The sequence below is a fragment of the Typopeltis vanoorti genome, chromosome 9, assembly GCF_054136105.1.
Source record: "Typopeltis vanoorti isolate ZY-2024b chromosome 9, IOZ_Tvanoo_1.0, whole genome shotgun sequence".
Classification (NCBI taxonomy): domain Eukaryota; kingdom Metazoa; phylum Arthropoda; class Arachnida; order Uropygi; family Thelyphonidae; genus Typopeltis; species Typopeltis vanoorti.
Genome location: NC_143557.1, coordinates 2,751,717 through 2,772,201, shown reverse-complemented (window position 1 = coordinate 2,772,201; position 20,485 = coordinate 2,751,717). Strand labels below are relative to the sequence as shown.

The 20,485-nt window shown below is 36.7% G+C and overlaps 1 protein-coding gene across 3 annotated transcripts in view; it reads right to left on the bottom strand.

The window, feature by feature from the left end:
• Positions 1–20,485, bottom strand: part of Marf1 (meiosis regulator and mRNA stability factor 1-like protein) — a 655,603-nt gene that overhangs the window by 45,898 nt on the left and 589,220 nt on the right. For all 3 annotated transcript variants that reach the window (XM_090397518.1, XM_090397519.1, XM_090397520.1), the window contains 2 exons: positions 15,553–15,811; positions 5,845–5,991 (listed from right to left, as the gene is read on the bottom strand). In XM_090397518.1, the coding sequence (XP_090253644.1) occupies positions 5,845–5,991; positions 15,553–15,811 (406 nt within the window). The remainder of the gene's footprint in view (positions 1–5,844; positions 5,992–15,552; positions 15,812–20,485) is intronic.

Genomic DNA, 20,485 nt, shown 5'->3' with positions numbered 1-20,485 from the left:
TGGTAGTTCTCTTCTATATAGGGCATATGACTCTTATCCTACTCAATAAGATGGTTGGTAGAGGCAAAGTGGGAAGAAAGGCCTGAAATATCTTGTCTGTTGTATCTAACATAACCTATGTGCTCCTTCTGTCTCGTTTCGAAGCGTCTAGAGGTCTGACCAATGTAACTAACACCACAGGAGCAAGGTATATTATATACTCCAGAGTACTTCTAGAATGGATGAGGGTCTTTCAGTGATCTTAAAAATTTCCTAATAGTATTGACCGGCTTGAATGCTACTCTAATATTGTGTGGTTTTAGAAGGATAGCCAATTTTTTTGGAAATGCTGCTGACAAATGGAATAGTTATAGTACTGATGTATTGGGTGTCATCACGTTGTCTTTGTGGTATATCCGAAAAGAGAATCTTGTTGTAGAGTCTTTTAGGATAACCATTTAAGGATAGCTCTCTAGATACTGTAGTTAATTCTTTTTGTAAGTCATCCTGGTCTGTGGTGTCCTGTATAGCTCTTTTCTTAAGCATATGGATAATGCTAAGTTTCTGGGATATATGATGTGACGAGTTGAAATGGAGGTAACGTCCAGTATTTGTAAGTTTTCTATACACAGATTTTTTTTAACATCTTTTAACAGATTTTATGTGTCAATTTATTACTATGGATGAGACTTGGATTCACCACTACACACTAGAATCCAAATAGCAGTCAAATACAGTGGACAGAAGCCGGTTGTTCAGCACCAAAGAAGACAAAATCGATTCCACCAGCAGGAAAGGTCATGGCATCGGTGTTTTGGGATGCTAAAGGCATTTTTTTATTAATTATCTTGAAAAGGGTAAAACAATAACTGGGGAATATTATTCCGATCTTTTAACCAGACCAGATGAAAAAATTTGTGAGAAAAGGCCTGGTTTGCAGAAGGGAAAAAATCATCTTTCACCAGGACAATGCACCTGCCCACAAAGGTGTTTTTGGCAATGGGAAAATTAAGGGATCAGCTATATGAATTGTTGGAACTTCCACCATATTCCCCAGATTTGGCTCCCTCTGACTTCTATCTCTTCCCAAAACTAAAAATCTTCCTCGTTGGTCAGCATTTTTCTTCTAATCAAGAGATGATTGCAGCTGTAGAGGGGTATTTGCAGATCTTACTGAGAACCACTACAGGGACGGCATAATGGCACTGAAGCATCGCTGGAATAAATGTATTAGTGTTAAGGGAGATTATGTTGAAAAATGAAAATAATTTTGAAATTATAAATCCCTTTTTTCATTTGTTAGGCCGAGAACTTTTCAGACCACCCTAGTAGGTTCATAGCTGAATGATAAACACTTCTTTTAAGAATCAGCTGTATGTAGTCTTGCATCCATGCTATAGGGTGGATGTGAGCTGAGTATAATAGAGTGTATAGCTAATAAAGAACATGTGTTAGTTAAGGGGCACATCTCTTGGACACTACTGGGGAAGGGGTGGGGGGGGGATTACATCAAGACTGGAAGCTTTTTGGTATCCAGGTTATTTAAGATTCTTTTAATGTCTTTCTGGCAGAATATGCTGCAATGTTCCTGGTAAAGGATGAGGTGATTTGTCTTCATCTATGTAAGGAGTTGGATGAGAAGAATGATACCAGAAGGTTAGCCTTATCTTTGGGTAATGGTGCAATGCTTCTATTTGGATGAAAAGAGTTGCATCAACAGCTTTAGCAGGGATCAGAAGGCTCAATCCATTGGCACTGGTTGTAAGTGATTTGCATTTCCAACATTTCCACAAATACCAACTTTACCAAAGTACACACAAACATAAGTGTCAAAAAACACTGGTTTACAATGATTAAACTGCTCAACTACACCTTGATAAACACAGACATACTAATCCTGACCAAAGTTGCAATAAATGACAGAAGCTTATGCATACAATATCAATAACTACCAGTTCTACACCTTATGTAGACCAAACAAGAGTGGAGGCAACATAATGGCATTTGTCAAAGAAAAATGCATTACGGAAAAACAAACTCTTTTTCAACATGCAGAAACACTAATAACGTCAAACTTAGTGTCAAATATATGATAAACATAATATACAGACCCCCAAATAAAAATCCACTCAGCTTTCTGCATGAATTAGGAGCACTGCTAAGCAGCACTGAACCACGTACAACACATCAGCTCATCCTAATAGAAGACATTAACATAAATACCCTAGACCAAGGGTTCCCAACCCTATGCCCATGGGCACCATGGCGCCCATCGACGAATTTGTGTGTGCCCGCCGCTGTTCAACCGTGTGCCATATAGTTTGAAATAATCATGCAACAATTCATGGTATGCTATATGACACATGATGAGTATTAAACGCATACAATGTAAAGTAGATGCGCATTCGAAGTTGTTCATTCCAGTTTAAGAACTGGAATATCATCATATTCTCCTAATTATGAAGCACTGGCCAATGAAATGTAATGCCAAAGATCACATTAACTTACATATATATATTTAAATTTTTATATAATGTAAATTTTTAAGTAATAAAACATTTGATTATAATGTAAACTTTGTATGTATTCATTTAACAAACAATTCAAAAAATATGCTTGAAAAAATAGATGGTGCCTGCTGCGCTATCGGTATTTTAGAATGTGCTCTAAGAAACAAAAAGGTTGGGAACCCCTGCCCTAGACCATGCTTCTTCAACCACTAACACATATCTTGATGTACTAAGTCACAACATAAACTCCCCAACAAAAGAAGAAATACTCAACAATTCACTAATACAATCATTCATTGACCGTATCAACATATGGGCTCCCATCAATGCATATACCTCACCAGTAATTAACACCAAAATCACCACTTTCTCTCAGTTTCGTTTAATTATGCCACTTCCTCCTCTCTGCAACACCAGAAAACTCTACAAAACCCCATCATATTAAAGGGCATTGTCAGCAACCTTATTAAAAAAATACAGACTGGAATTGCCTACTCAAAATAAATGACCCTGTAACTTTATATGAGAACTTCCAACTAAAGTTCACAGAAATATACACAAATGAAGTGACAATAACCCATGGATAAATTGCGACATTCTAAATAGTATTACTGTAAAGGAAAATCTATGGAAAAAATTAAAAACATCACCCAGTAACACTCATTTGCAAACAACTAACAACAAAAATTCATAGGGCAAAAAGGCTCTACTTTCAAAAATTTATGGAATATAATGCCAGCCTGGTTGGCTGAGTGGTTAACGTATCTGCTCGCCAGCCAAAAGGCTATGGGTTCGAATCCCACCATAGGCATGGATATTTGTGATTGTCTGTGAAAATACTAGTGGTGGTGGGTGGTAGATGGCATTGGTGTAGATGATGATTGTAGTTGGAGAATTGGTGGAGACAGTGTTGTAGAGCAGGTGTCCTCCCTTGATGAATCTTTGGACTACGTGGAGGCGTCACAAAATAATAATAATGACAATATGAAGCAAACATGGGCTACACTTAACGAATTACTAACTCGAAAAAAGAAAACTTCAGCACAATTTTATTGAAAAAAGCTTTGGTAAGGAAATGAACAAAGAAAAATTAGCAGACTCATTCAATCAGACCTTCACAAACAATATCACACAACTGAAAAATGATAATCTACCAATGATCAACAAAAAAATTGCTAACACAAAGTCAACAGCAAACTATGTATTTTCCACCTGTCACAAAAGAGGAACTGAAGGAAGCACACTTATAGCTAAAATCAAAGACCATTCCAGGAATAAACAAAACAAGTCTTTCTGGCAGAAGACTGACATGGAGAGAGCAGTTTTGTTGGAGTGGAGGGAATTTGTCAAGGTCATCAACAGGAATTGGAAGAGAAGAGTGATGCCAGTAATTCAGAATTGTCTTTAGGTGAAGTAACTATAGTACCATATGAATAAGAGTGTGATGGACAAAAGTTGTGCCTAATTGCCTTGGCAAGGGACCAGAAGGAGCGACTACCATTTGGGCAGGAGGCAAGCTTGGAGCATTTTGGACCTTTAACAGTCTGATTTGGATTAGGTGATGATTCTTTTACAGCTGTAGATGTCATAGATAGTTTTGGTCTTCAGCTATTCATGGTTTTTTTCTTTTTCTGCATTGGCACACTTTCTTGAGAACCATGGCTTGGTGGTGCCTGTGAAATGGAATAAAGGATGAAGGCCTTCATTCCTGTGAGAATAATTTCTGTTATTTGGTCTGAGCATGTGTTTGGGTCAGAAGAATTGAAGCAGTATTCGGATCATTGGAAGGTGGAGAAGAAGTCATGGATGCCATTCCATTTGGCACCCTTGTAGTGCCAAAGAACACGAGATTGAGAAACAGTGGGTGGAGGTTATTCTGCAGCAAAAAAGCGACTTGTATGAGGTTGTGATCTGAATTACCAAGAGGAGAATTGACATCCACAGTATACTTGGAAGTGGAGCTTGTTAGAAAAAGGTCAAAAGTATTAGCAAATTGGAGGGGGTTGTCAGGTATTCTGATAGGGAGATTAATAATCTGTGACAGGTCATTGCTAATGGCAAACACCTTGGCATCCCTCCCTGCTTGATTGGTGTAACTGGAGAAGGGAAGCCAATATGAGTTATGGAGTAGTCCCCAAGAAGGATGACCTCATTATTATGGTATTTTGACTGTAGAAAGTCGAGCTTTATAGAGAGATAGTTGATGAGGTGAGAGTGGTTAATGGAGTTTGAAAAGCGATAAAAAGAGCAGGTTGGTTTGGTATTAAAATTTTAACCAACAAATCAAATGGGGATTCAAGGTTTTGCAATCTTGGGCATGGTATGTCAGTTCTGATGAATGCACAAGTGCTGCCCTTGTGGCAGAAAGAACTGTGTAATGTGTAGTTTGGGCATTTGAGGTTGCCAGCTGGGCCTTCTGATAAGAATAGTAATTCTGGTCTAGATGACTAGTAGGTGGTGGTGCACATCATTTATATTACTATTTAGGCCACGAATGTTAGTGAAGTGGATGCGGTAACTTTTTTTTGTTTTGGTAAGAATTAATGTTGGTGGTTTGTTTCGGTTTAATACATTTTTGGATTTTGCTGCTTTTTATGAATTTTTTGGTTGGATTTTTGTTATTTTTTTTATGATTTTTTAAAAACTATTTTTTGTTGTAGATCTACAAAATAAATACATATCCCTGTAAATTCCCATGAATTCTCAACTTTTGTCTTATGTGAAAATCTGATCCAGAATTTGCAATCCACAGTAAAGTTATATTTCTTTGGGTTGATATCCACTGTATATGGTGAGGAAGAAATAAAAAGGAAATGAGCATGCAATGAGCAGTGACAGATTCACAAACATAATGCCCACAAAGAAAGAACCTGCTCTCCTGTCCATATGTGGCCTTAATAGTTCTTGCAGCTACTGTACCTGGTCTCCTTCCAGTCACAAACTAGCAAAGTAAGAGGTTGCAGGATTTGATGCTAGCTGATTGGGAAGTATGAGCGGATTGTCATTGAGAGTATCACTCAGCCGGGTTTGAATTATTTAATAGTAAACACACCTTAGAATTTGCAAATCCCAATTAATGTATAATTGCTCTCAACTCTTTTCTATGAGTTGAGAGCAGTTATACATGAATTCTAAGGTGTGCTTATTGTAAATAATTCATTCTGGAGTGCTAACTGTTGACTAATGGATAGTGAAGATGGTGTTCTTGTTAGAATACATGAAGCTTTAGATTATTAAAACGATCATTGTAATGAGAGAATAACAGCATAAAGAAGAAGCGTAAAGTATGCACAATATGCAAGATATTGCTGAGAATAAAAAGCAGAGGAGGATTAAAGATTAAATCTATAGTTACCTTTGTTGCACAATCTTACACAAGTCATGTTTTTTTTCTGGTTCTCAGAGGATCCACTTTTCTTTTTTTTTTTATCACATATCCCACTGCTATCTTTAACATCACTCTCAGATATTACAAATTTGCATACTGTTGATGGGAGGGGATCTATGAACAATACATTTGCAATTAATCTTTCTACTTGAAGTAAATGTTTCAATCATGACTCAAAGAAAAAAAATGAAATCAGAATTCAGCTAGATTTCAATATCATTAGAATAATTTAACACCATAATAAAATTTATATAAAATAAAAGGACATTTGACATTTAAATATCCTTTTATTCTTTTAAAACAATCCTGACTAGCTGGCAAAGGCATGCACAGCTGGTACAAGCAAATGCAAAGAAAATGAGTGAAATGGTGAGAGATTGATTATTATAATGCTCACTGTGATCAGCAATGGCAGAATCCATGCTAGATATTGTTTAGTAGTCAAAAGGTTTCCAAGGTCCGCACGGTTAGCCTAGTGGCTGTTTTACCATATGCCTGGGGAAGGAGTGTCCCAGGTTTGATTCCCGTCGTAGACGTGAGGAATTTGAGGATCTTCCTCAGGCATAGCCAAGTTAGCCAGTCTTGGGCACGGGCAGTAGGGTTTTTTCCGCCAGTTTATCTGGCGTTTTTCATCCCGCAAGCAGGCAAACCGGCCCCGTGAACATATGCCTCTACAGTCAAAAATATATCCCCCCCCCAGCGGCAGACCAGACGACAGGTCGGTTGGGAGTACTACTAACAAGAAGTCGCATTTAAGTAACATGCGGACCCTGTATAGGAAGCGGGAATAACGCGTAGTGAAAGAAGAAGAAGAAGGTAAAAGGTTTCCAAGGTAGCGTGGTAGTCAACTACCACGCTACCTTGGAAACCTTTTGCTTCCAAGCGTGGTAGTTGACTATTTTATTTTTTTTTTTTTTTTTACCTTCAAAATTATTAGAGAAGTATTATCAGGACTAAAGACTGTGGTATCCAGTTTGGACACGATGCTTCTGATTTCTTCCAGGCAGAAAATGTGAGGTGGGGGAGAGATGAACATTGTATGCTTGAACATTAATCAACCTCATCAATGCAAGAATTGGAGGTGCTGTATTGTTTCAGCCACTGATGTTCACTTTTCCTCATTTTTCTCAGAACTCTTATAGCAGTAGTCTCTAGTCCTTGATTGTTTCATTTCTAAAAAAGCTCTCAGATAATTAGTTAAAATTGCTTGGAACACTGTTGTATACAGCTAATTTCTCTCTTATTTTTGACTAATTTCTCTTACTCCATATAAAATTATTCAGTTGATTTTTCTACCTTTTGCTAATTCTTTTGTCTATTTCCATATTTAATTCCACACTAAAAATTGTGCCTAAATAACTGAAATGTTTTACTTGTTCTATCCATTTTCCATTCAGAATGCAGTTGGTGTTCTCAATGATTCTGCCTATTTTCATTGTTGTTTTTTTATTGCTGATTTACATATCAATTTTTTTTTTACAACAGCTATTCAATTAAACCAGAGAATCCTGCACACTTGTACTGGATTTATTTAGAAGTATAACATCATTTGCTTAAAGTAAAGAGCTGAGATTAACATCTCCAATTTTGATATTAGGTTTAATACTGCTTTACTTCATAATGTGATCCATATAGATGATAAATAACAGTGCATATAATGCTAACCGGTGTTTCACACCTGATTTGACGCCAAACCATCTTCTTGTAAACTTTTCAATCCTAAATGTTGACTTACAACTCAAATTCAGACTGTGGTGTTTTGAAAAGGTTTTCTTTTGGCACCTTGTTATATATCTTTTCTAGATCTACAACACAAATACATATCCCTGTTAATTCCCATGAATTCTCAACTTTTGTCTTACGTGAAAATCTGATCCTGACAATGTCTGTTTAGCCTTGAATCCAGCTTGTTGTTCTTCGAGCCAATCTTCCACAATTTTTCTTAGTCTTTTCTCAAGAATACTTGCATATATTTTACCAGGACCACCCAGTAGGGAAATTTCTCTGTAATTCTTGTGTTGTTTTATTTCCTTTTTTTAAAAATGAGTACTATGAATTGTTGCAAATTGCAACTGTTGGGAATTTGATCCTTAGACCAGGCTGTCTGAATCATGCAGTGTGGCTACTATAAAGCTTTTGTACCTTCTTTTATACCACACCGGCAGTTTATGTTTGCAAAAATTATTAGATAAATATAAGTCCTCAACCTCACAGAAAGTGGACAAGTCTACAGAGCCAAAACAATAAGAAAATGTTTACAGTGGAACTGTAGTGAGCTTTGCTAAGATATCAATGACATCAATATTCTACTGCAGAAAACATTCAAAACCTAGTGAGAACCCTGCCTCAAGGAATTTCACTGTTGTTCATAAGAACAGAATCAAACCTTATTGCCTTATTGACATGAAGCGTATTTTCTCATATACTTCCTGCTTACTCACAATTAAGCCATACACTCCTATGTCTTCTAAACTTGAGTTTTCATGATTTCACCATGATGAGAATGAAACACACCCTTATAAACTGTTCACTAAATACCTCAAAGATATTTTCTGAAGCAGTTACTATTCTACCATTTTCGTCATTTTACCATAATACTTTTTCCTTCTGCTTGTCACATACCTGAAAAACTCTCTAAGTTTTTTTTATTGGTCTGATTTGCTCATTTCTGCTTATACTGTAGTTTTGCAGTTCTTACCAACTAAGTCACTTTCCTGGTCTACTCTTTATACTCATGCAATTGATTGTTGCCATTATTCATCTTGTGCTGCCTCCATAATATCACAAGCTACCAAATTTCATGCTTAATCGTTGCTCTGCTTCAATCTGATATACAAAACATAGTGCATGCATTCATGCATATACATGTCTGAACACTGTTCCCCGATGACTGCAAATGGAGACTTTGCTAAAATAGCAGAATTATTAATTAGAATTAATATATACTTTACATTGTAATATCTTTATTAAAAATACCAGAATGAATAAGCATGACCACCAGACATGTTCATATATTATTTAAAAGTGGACAGTAGAGGTGCTTCATTTATGACTCCAGCAGCTAAATTTAAAGGTATCAATGTGTTCATTATGAATATTAGTGCATTTATGATTTGCAATATTAATCATCAAGAATATCAGTCAGTGTTTAGATATGTAACATTTAGCATGAAAGACCTTTAAGTAATTGCAAACATTTTGGAATTTGCTACATTTATGGCAAAGCATTTATCTTCTAGCCTGGTTGGTAAAGTGAACAGCATCTCCCTCTCCAACTAACAGGCCATACCTCTAAATCACACTGTAGCACAAATGTTTGTTAAAGATCTTCAGTTAGCAGACCCAGAGGTTATAATCTCATACCAGGCAAATGAAAACTGACTGATGTGAAGCCATTGCTCTTTTTTATTGGTGGCATGATATGACTTGAAAAGTTATTAAAGAAGCCTGAAAAAGTCAAACTGAACTGTTGTATTTTTTGAGGAACAACTCTCTTAGGCAGCATGTGGTGGAGAGAAGACAAGAATCAAGAAATTTGGATTTGGTCATAGTATTAGGGGGTCTGATTGTGACTGAGATGACATGGTTGCCCCCTCCATTGGTGAGAGTGACCACGCAGTTCTGACTTGGAGGATGAATAGGCACGTGGAGGTATCAAAATAGAATTTATGTGGAATTATAAGGAAAGAGACTATCATAGACTTAGAAACCAGCTTGCATTAGTACAACGAATAAAAGAATCTGAAGGAAGAGGAGTGATTAGTGGATGGGAGATGCGAAAAAATTGACAGCAAGACGCATTGTATACCTCGAGTGAAGAAGAAAAGAAATTCGGGGTCAAATGGATGACAAAAGGAGAATTTCAGAAGAAAAATATATTATGGAAGGAATATAAAGAGAGAGAGGTGGAGAACAGTTGCATGAATACAAGGTGAAGGCTAGGAAAGTGTTTAGTATTGTAAGGAGAGAAAAATTACAATATGAGAGCAGACTGGCACAGCAATTCAAGAACAATCACAAGGAGTTTTTTCGCTGTGGCGAGCAGAAGGAAAATTATAGTCGGCAGATTATCTTGCTGGGTGGAGATGGGAATCAGGTGACTGATGCAGATGACATAATTGAGACTATTTAATTATCACTTTATTAGTGATAATTAATACTTAAGGAATTGACAACGTACACTAGAATTATAAATTAAATCAACTTTAATATATACTTTCCAATATTTCAGCAACGTCACGTTGCCATCTTCATGGGAACTTAAGATAAAGACACGTGCCCTCAAGTACTACATAACAGCAAATGAGAAATGAAGCGAGGAAGCTACCATTTTCCTAAAGTCCTGATGGTGTCCCCTGGCAGGCTATATTAGATGTTCTTGGCCTTTGGGCTGAAGATCTTCTGATGTATGTTTCCCTAATTTGGGGCAGTCTCATGCATCCAAATTTGTTGAGGTTTGGCATGTTCCTACATGCTGAGGCTGATTCTATTAATAGTCTTTCATAATTGAACTTGCTGCAGTGTATTACTGTGGCTTTCTTCCACCTTATTCTGTGGCGAGTATACAGAGCATAGTTTGCAAGCACAGAGTGGCTGTACTGGTGAAATCCGACGTAGTCCTTGTGTTCTGAGATTCTGATATTTGCTGTCCTGCCTGTTTGGCCAAAGTAGGGCAATTTACAGTTGCAAGGGACCTAGTATACACCAGGTAGGTCTAGGGGAAGTGGTTGTTCTTTAGTGGAGCAGATAAGGGATGCCAATTTTCTATATGGTCTGTAACAAGAAGTCAAGTCATGTTTTTTTAGGATTTTGTTGATTTTTTCCGAGGTGCCTCGGATGTAGGGAATGATGATGGATTTAGAGTAATCTTTTTTGTGAAGGGGTGGGTGGGTTGTGGATAACTGGTTTTAGTATTTTTTGGATTTTTTTTGGGGGGGAGTAGCCACTGGCCGAGAAAGTGTTAAGGATGTGATTTAGTTCAGTGGTTAGAGCTTGGTCATTTGAACAGCCAATTCACTTTCTCAGCCATTGGCTACCCCCCCAAAATCCAAACAATACTAAAACCAGTTATCCACAACCCACTCCCCCTTCACAAAAAAGATTACTCTACATCCATCACCATTCTCTACATCCGAGGCACCTCGGAAAAAATCAAGAAAATCCAAAAAAAACATGACTTGACTTCTTGTTACAGACCATATAGAAAATTGGCATCTCTTATCCACTCCACTAAAGACTAACCACTTCTCCTAGACCTACCTGGTGTATACCAGGCAGCTGTAAATTGTCCTACTTTGGCCAAACAGGCAGGACAGCAAATATCAGAATCTCGGAACACAAGGACTACATCCGATTTCAGTACATACAGCCACTCTGGGCTTGCAGACCATGCTCTGGATACTCGCCACAGTAATACACCACAGCTAGTTCAAATATGAAAGACTATTCATGGAATCAGCCTCAGCCCTTAGGAACATTCCAAACCTCAACAAATTTGGATGCATGAGACTGCCCCAAATTTGGGAAACATACATCAGAAGAACTTCAGCCCAAAAACACCTAATATAGCCCACCAGGGGGGCATCATCAGGACTTTAGGAAAACGTTAACTTCCTAGCTTCTGTTCTCATTTGCTGTTATGTAGTACTTGTGTGCACTTGTCTTTGTAATAAGTTCCCAAGAAGATGGCAACGTGACGTTTGCCGAAATATTGGAAAGTATATATTAAAGTTGATTTAATTTATAATTCTAGTGTACGTTGTCAATTCCTTAAGTATTAATTATCATGTTTAACCAGCATGGTTAAACATGATAATTAATACTTAAGGTAATTAAACATGATAATTAATACAAATCTCCGTGGATGATTACTATCATCCACGGAGATTCCATCGTATGCATTACGATAAACTGAAGCTATCTAGACAACTGAATTGTCTGACCCTCCTAAAACGCTGCCGGGATAATCAGGTAATCACAAATTGTGCAAAATTTAAGCACTGTTTCTGTTCACAGGAAGCTCTCTGTATCTATAACCGGGTGAGCCAGGCTTTGCTAAGGGAGCAAATTAACACCACACGCGGTTCCCTAGCCGACGTAAACAGAGCTATTTTAGCCCTAGAGAGAGAGTTTTCAAATACGCTAAATAGCAAACTTTGGTCAATTCTACATGATGTCTTATGCACTGCGGCAAATAAAGAAATTGAAAGAATACAGAGTCAACATATCAACAAGTTTGATAAATTAAAAAAGAACTCGACGTCCAAACCAACACTGTAGTTAACCTTTCTTCAGTTATCTTGAATCCTGAAGCACTCAACGCTCTGTCATGTGGTCACAACTTCACTATTACTCCTAGGAAATTACTGGCTGAGGAATTAATTATCCAGATTGAACACGGGATTCGCCACCTTCCAAACCATATTGCCAACAATATTAGATTGGATGTAGCTTGTATTCTCACAAAAGCAAAACCACCAAAAACCAACTTATCCATTAGTGAATACAAGTCTCTACAGGACATGAAGAAAAACAAAGAAATAGTTATCACCAAAGTGGATAAGGGAAACGCCACTGTGATACTCAAGCATACTGACTACACAGGTAAGCTTAAGGCTTTACTATTAGATCGAGCTACTTACCTCCCCATTGAATACAATCCCACCAACTCACAAATTAGAAAACTCCATAGGCTCCTTAAGAAGGTCACTTCTTGGCCTGTGGAGATTACTAACAGACTAAAACCATATAACTCTAGACCCCCAGTATATATGGGCTCCTAAAAATACATAAAGAAAATGTGCCATTACATCCCATAGTGGATGACATTGATCCCCCACCCCCAACACACACAAACTAGCTAAATATTTAGCCAAAGCGCTCTCACACTATACTGGCAACACACCATCACACATAAAAAAACTCAGCCCACTTGAAAGCCAGTATAGAAAACCTTACACTCCAACATAATGACATAATGGTCAGTTTTGACGTCTCCTCCTTATTCACAAATGTCCCCCACAAATAAACCTTAGAGCTAATCCAAGCTAAATTTCCTCCCGATATCTCACCCTATTTCAGTTCACAATGAACTCAGGCTATTTCGTTTCGCAGGAAAAATTATACAAACAGATAGAGGGGACAGCCATGGGTTCACCACTTTTCCCACCCTTGGCCAACTTCTTTATGGAGACTTTTGAAGAAAAAGCCTTAAACTCTGCCCCAAAGAAACCTACCATATGGCTTCGCTACGTTGATGATGTGTTTGCTATTTGGCCATATGGCCCGGATACACTCCTGTCCTTCTTAACACACTTAAAAAACCAACACCTTAGAATCAAGTTCACCCTGGAAAAAGAGGAAAACAATAGCCTCCCCTTCCTAGACACACTAGTCACCTGCCAACCTGATGGTACCTTGATTTTCTCAGTTTATAGAAAACCCACCTATACAGGCATATACATTCACCAACAATCCCTCCCACACACACAACAATATGGAGTTATTAAGACACTATTCAACAGGGCTAAACTAATCTGTTCAAATGACCAAGCCCTAACCACTGAACTAAATCACATCCTTAACACTTTCTCAGCTAATGGCTACCCCCCCCCCAATCCAAAAAATACTAAAACCAGATATCCACAACCCCCCCCCCCCCTTCACATAAAAGATTACTCTAAATCCATCACCATTCCCTACAACTGAGGCACCTCGGAAAAAATCAACAAAATCCTAAAAAAACATGACTTGACTTCTTGTTACAGACCATATAGAAAATTGGCATCCCTTATCCGCTCCACTAAAGACTAACCACTTCCCCTAGACCTACCTGGTGTATACCAGGCAGCTGTAAATTGTCCTACTTTGGCCAAACAGGCAGGACAGCAAATATCAGAATCTCGGAACACAAGGACTACATCCGATTTCAGTACAGCCACTCTGGGCTTGAAGACCATGCTTTGGATACTCGCCACAGAATAAGGTGGAAGAAAGCCACAGTAATACACCACAGCTAGTTCAAATATGAAAAACTATTCATCGAATCAGCCTCAGCATGTAGGAACATGCCAAACCTCAACAAATTTGGATGCATGAGACTGCCCCAAATTTGGGAAACATACATCAGAAGAACTTCAGCCCAAAGGCCAAGAACACCTAATACAGCCCGCCAGGGGGGCATCATCAGGACTTTAGGAAAACGGTAGTTTCCTCACTTCGTTTCTCATTTGCTCTTATGTAGTACTTGCGTACACGTGTCTATCTTAAGTTCCCATGAAGATGGCAACGTGACGTTGCTGAAATATTGGAAAGTACATATTAAAGTTGATTTAATTTATAATTCTAGTGTACGCTATCAATTCCTTAAGTATTAATAATCATGTTTAACTAGGATATAAGCCTTTCTACACTTTATTAGTGTTTCAACCTAGTACTATACAATTTATTCCTAGAAGGATAATGACTGGTGAAGCATTAGGAGTGAATGAAGAGGATGCATTCTGAATACTGAGTACTCTAAATGTCAATAAGGCAGGGGGACCAGATGAAATTGCACTATGTGTTTTGAGGGAATGTGGTATGGAACTGACTGTGCCATTAACTTGACTATTTAATGGAAGTCTTGCAATGGGGCAGGTTCCTGAAGAGTGGAAAGAGAGTAAGATAGTACCATTGCATAAGAGTGGTGGTAGAATGGAGATAGAAAACTATAGGTCTATTTCTTCTGTATTTTTTGTTTTCTGTATTTCTTCTATAGTTAAGATTTTGGAGAAATTGGTAAGAACTCGTATACAGAATTGGGCAGATGAGGGTAATATTATTTATTCAGCCAAGCATGGATTTGTTAAAAGGCAATCTTGTTTGTGATCTGGTTACCTTTTACAACAGAGTAAAAAGATAAGTGGATGAGGGTAGGGCATACACTGTCATTTTTTTTTCTTTTCTAAGACATTTGACAGTTGATTTTTAAGTTGCATTATATGAGTTTGGATAGCAGGTTAGTGGATTGGATTTGTGATTGACAAGACATTTAAATGGTTGACGGCTTATTATCATATTATCACTGAGGAGAGTTTTCATATGATAGAACGAAGGAAAGGAGCAAGGTCAAGGGGCCATTCCTGGGTGAAAGAAGGTGGTGAGTAAAAGGGTAAGAAGTAAGTTTTTTGCATGGAGAGTGGTAGGAATGTGAAATGCATTGCCTGAGAGGGTGGTGAACATGCAGACAATGGATGAGTTTAAAGAGTGGTATGATAGACTGTGTTGGGTAGTCTTGACCTCCCATGACGAGTCTTGTGACTCCATGGAAGTCGAGAAAATAATAATACTAAAAATCATAAAAGTTTCTTATTTAATTTCTGCAACTAAGTTTTTCCCAACTTTTATGTACTCCTTAACCCACGTAAGATACTCATTTTAGGTCAATCCCACTATTTGTATGTGGGAATGACAAAAAATCTTAGCGCAACAAAATATAACTGACAGATTTCTTTTTAAATTTCAAATACAAAGAAAGCATTTCTCAGCAAAAAAGATCATACTAATAATTTAAGAAATGTAGGCTCTATATTTTAACAGTCATGAAGGCAAAACACTTACTGTATTTAACACACTAAGTCACTTTAAAATAAATTTTTATGACATGAAAAATATAATGTTATGTCTAATACTTACTTCCTGCAGTCTCTTTATTTAAAAACAGGATGCGTTTATTACGGCGGCCTCGCAAATACACATAATCAGGTAATGATTGTAAAAGTGCCACTATACTTGAGAAACCATATTGTGCTGGGTGACAGGGCTTGCCAAAGCGCTTCAAATAAATAGCATCAAAGTTTTGTAATATCATGTGACCATCAAGCTCATGTAACAAGATCAGAAGATCACGTGCAAACACCTGAAGAGGAGCAAGTTTCACAAATCCATCTTCAATCTGCATAGTAGTATGATGACAGGATATAAAAAAGATTTTAAAATATTTACTATCTTAAAATTTTAAATAATACTGAAAGATGTGATTTTTACTTTCAAATGAATGAACTTCTACTCATGATAAAAATAACTTAATATCTAACTACTTATGTCACTAGTGTAACTGTTTTTATAGTTCCTTATCCTAATCAGAATTTACATGCAGTCTGCTACTATGTATACTCATTACTTTTGTGAGTTATTGAAACTGGAAAAAAAAAAAAAAAATGTAAAACTTATTTTAGTTTCAGGAAATTAAATTGGCATGTTAAAAGTGATATCAGAGAGGAATTAGTTTTACGTCATCATTGATTGCAAAAAACTAATATTTTCAAAGATCGCTGTTGTTTTTGAATTTTTATGGTGCATTAGCAATTGAGGCTATGATCTGCCAGGTCAAGGTTTAGAATGTATCAAAACAAATCTGTATATCTTCTTCTTCTTTCACTATGCGTTATTCCCGCTTCCTATGCAGGGTCCACGTGTTACTTAGATGCGACTACTTGTTAGTACCACTCCCAACCGACCTGTCGCTTAGTCTGCCACTGGGGGGGGGGATATATTTTTGGCCGTAGAAGTGTATGTTCATGGGACCAGTTTGCCTACTTGCGGGATGAAAAACGCCAGATAACTGGCAGAAAAAACCCTACTGCCCGCGCCCAAGACTGGCTAACTTGGCTATGCCTAAGGAAGATCCTCAAGTTCCTCACATCTTCGACGGGAATCAAACCTGGGACACTCCTTCCCAAGGGATATGGTTGCGAAGCGCAAAGCCACTAGGCTAACCGTGCGGACAAAACAAATCTTTATATAATATGTAAAAATCTAATTCATAATGCAATATATAGAAATGTGTAAAAATGCAAATATAATCTTGTGCATCTTATAAAACATTTAAAAACATATATTTATCATGCTTGATCAAATATTACTGAATGTATAAAGCTTAGGTAGATTACTGAAGTAATAGAATAATAACTGTGCTTTATTAACCCACCTAATGGCCTCAGCATGTTTTCATATCAATCAAATGAAGCACACGATAGAGTTGAAGTTACAGGGAAGTAATGTGCAAGCAATCAATTATTTCCATTAAGAAGCATGATAATCCTTCACACTTAGGAAAACATTCAACCAGATTAACTCACTTTTGCAGGTCCATTTCAGAGCCAGTGCAAATAAAAACTAGAAATGTGTAACTCATTACAGTATGCATATTAACTTTAATTTTAAATAGAGATATTAGATAGTCTAAATGTGTACAACATTTTATAGGAGTCCTTGGGCTTCTTAAAGGTGTCATGTAACAATGTTATTAATCCTTTTGTCAGTTTGTTGATGGCAAGGCAAAATAAGAGAAGCTTTCATATTGCATTTTTTTTTTATCTGAAGGAAAAATAAATGGCCATTGATGGATATGAGAAATTGTTGTAATCATTTACTGCATATAAATATTGTATCTGCATGAAAAAAAGCAATATCAGAAACAATTTGGTTTTGTTAATTTTTTCTAATTCCAACATAACTGATATGCAATTCTTTGATAGGAAAATATGGGCTATGTCAGAGTTTTAAAAAGTTCAATTACAATCATGCTTATTCATAATCTTGGACATTCAAATCACTTGCAGAATGAATGCTTAGTTTCCACACATATTGTTTTCTCTGTGGAAAACAAAACATGAATCTTTATACATATCATGATGTTTATAAGAATTTATATTGTTTGCATTACTCTGTGCTGCAATTTCCCAGAATCACTCAATATGATTTGAAATAAACAGTCATTAAACAAATTGTTATATATCAGCTAAACCCTCTGTGCAATATGTACCTAATTAATAATGCCATTCTTATAATTATTTTTGATATTCAGTTGGTATAAAATAAATAGCAAGAAATAATATTGTATACTTTTTGAGGAAAAAAAGAAAACAACTGGCGTGAAAATACTGCATATTTCTTCATGAAGAAATATTACTACTAGTTTTGATATTGTGTAGTATTTTTGAAGTTGTTTAGAAATGTATGGGTGCATGATCCCACACTGAAAGTTAGTTCTCTTGGGAGCAGTTCAAAATCAAACTATAATCAGAAATATCTGTAGTTTGAATAGTCAGCTAAATACCATCCTCCACAAATAGTTAAATGACTGCATAATGTAGATGCATTTTTTTTTCAGTCCCATGGAATCAGTTACTGAATGGTAAGGATATCAGCAGTGCATGGGAAATTTTGAAAAGGTGCTTACAAAATGTAGTATCTGAATGGTTCCCTAAAGTTCGAAGAACAAATAGGATGGGAGAAATGGATATGCAACCTTATTAGGCAAAAGATCCTTAAGAAGAAAACAATGTGGAAGGAATATTGTGAGAATAAGAGTGAGAAGAGTTATGAAATATATAAACCACAAGCCAGAAAACTTACAAGTATTGTAAGGAAAGTTTAAGACAACCCAAAAGAATTTTATCTTTATGATGCAAGTAAAAGAAAAATTAATGTGGAAGAATAACTACTAAAAGCAGATAATACCCTTGTGTGAGAAGTAGTTGTGATTGTTCAAATAATGTATGCACACTTCGTTAAGATCTATCAACCTGGTGTATGTAATATAGTGCACAGTAACACAACTACAATGAAGAGACAGATGTGCATAAGGAGGAGGTTCTACAGCTGTTGCATAGCCTTGATAAGAATTCAGAAATAGGGACAGTTTAGGATATCAGCTAAATGAAAGTTCAGGGGAACTAGCAAGGTCTTAATATATTTTTTGTATAAAAATTTAAGTCTCAAATCAGGAAAGGTTCCATGTATCATAATCTCATTGCACAAGGGTGGGGCAAAGACTGATGTCAAATTATCAACCTATATGAAGTGGTTGTGAAGATTTTAGAGAAATTGGTAAAAGCTTGCATATGGAAGTAGGATGAAAGACAAGCTATACTTTACAAGGAACAGCACTGGTTAAATAAAGGGATGCCACATCTAAGCAATTTGCTCATATGTTATAATAATGGTATGGTTCAAATAAGGCTATGGAACACTATGATATTGTTGGACTTTGCTAAGGCATTTGATAGGATACCACATAAAAGATGTTAAATAAACTGAGGAATATGCAATTAGAGTATAAACTATTCACTTGAATAGGTGGGTCACTGGCAGGTATCAGAAAGTAGTACGTGGTGGATTAAGTCTACCAGATTTAAGAAGCCCAAGTAGTGTACCCCAGGGATCAGTCCTCAGACCACCGTCGTTCGTTCTATATATTAATGCCATTAAGAAAGACCTAACAAGAAATGTTCAATTATATGCTCATGATACAAAGATTGGCAGGGCAATCAAGGATGCTGCTGATATACAGTACTTAGAGAATGATTTGTATAGGTTGAAAGTGTGAGCAAATGATAATGGTTATCAATTCCATGTGAGCAAGTGTAAGTTATGCACTGGGTGTGATGAGATTACCAACAACATATGTTGTGGGATGATGCTTGGAGAAACTGATGTGGCTAGGCATCTCAGAGTTATGGATAGGAATTTGAAGTTTGAAGGTTATATAACAATAAATGCAAATAATGAAGATAATTGTGATGCTGAAATGAACATTAACATGCAAGGACAGGGAAGTCATTTTGCTTCTTTACAAGGCCTTGGATGTGACTGATTCTAGACAAATTCACTGATTTGATCTCATGGGCTCTGAAGGAATAAAGAAGCTGCGGAAAGGCTGCAAAATAAAAAAAAAATGCTATAAAGGTGATATTGAGATTTTGAAATGTAGATTATGAGGATAGAGTAAGAGAATGATGGCTACAAAAATAGTAGATAGGAGAAACAGGGGTGATATGATAGAAATCTATAAACTTCTGAAAGGGTTTTATATATTATTCAATTGATGAAATTTTTCATCATATGGAAAGCACCTATGGGAGTTAAGTATGTGCAGTTAAGAAAAGGACAAGGGCTAAATTTTTCTTTCACAGAGCACTTTATTGAGTAGAATAGTTTGCCTGTTGAAGTGGTGAGAGCATCTAGTGTGTAAGAGTTTAAGAGATGGTGTGAGAGCCAGGATGATTTATGGCATCCCTCAATGAGTCCATGACCCCCTGGAGGTCTCTGACAATAATAATAGTAATATGATGTAATGCAAGCTTAATGGCATTCAGCTTGGCAGTATAATTGTACAGTGCAGTGGGATTTGATTAGATGTTATGTTGTCTGGGAAGAAGGCATGATCCCCAGATCCTCACTAGACTAAGTTTTGAACCATCTATGTAGATGAGTAGAAAATAACAGTATTTACTCTGTATATTTAAAAACTGCTGGTAGATAAAGGGTGAGATGTTTCCATAACTAGTTCTAAGAGAATTTCTATGATGGAATACAACTGCTCTAAGCTGATAGTATGTTAAGATGCACTAATGCAATAGTCAATACTAATAGCTTGTATTATTTTTTATGCACAGTCCAAAGGGACAAATGGCAGCCAATCAAGTGTTATATCAGTTTACCCCAACGTGGACAAAAAAATACCTCTCTAATGGGAACATCTGGAATTTGTTGAGCTTTTTTATCTTAATATGTATGATTAAATTTCCTCATGTTTTCAGTCATTTCTTTCCAACTGATTTCT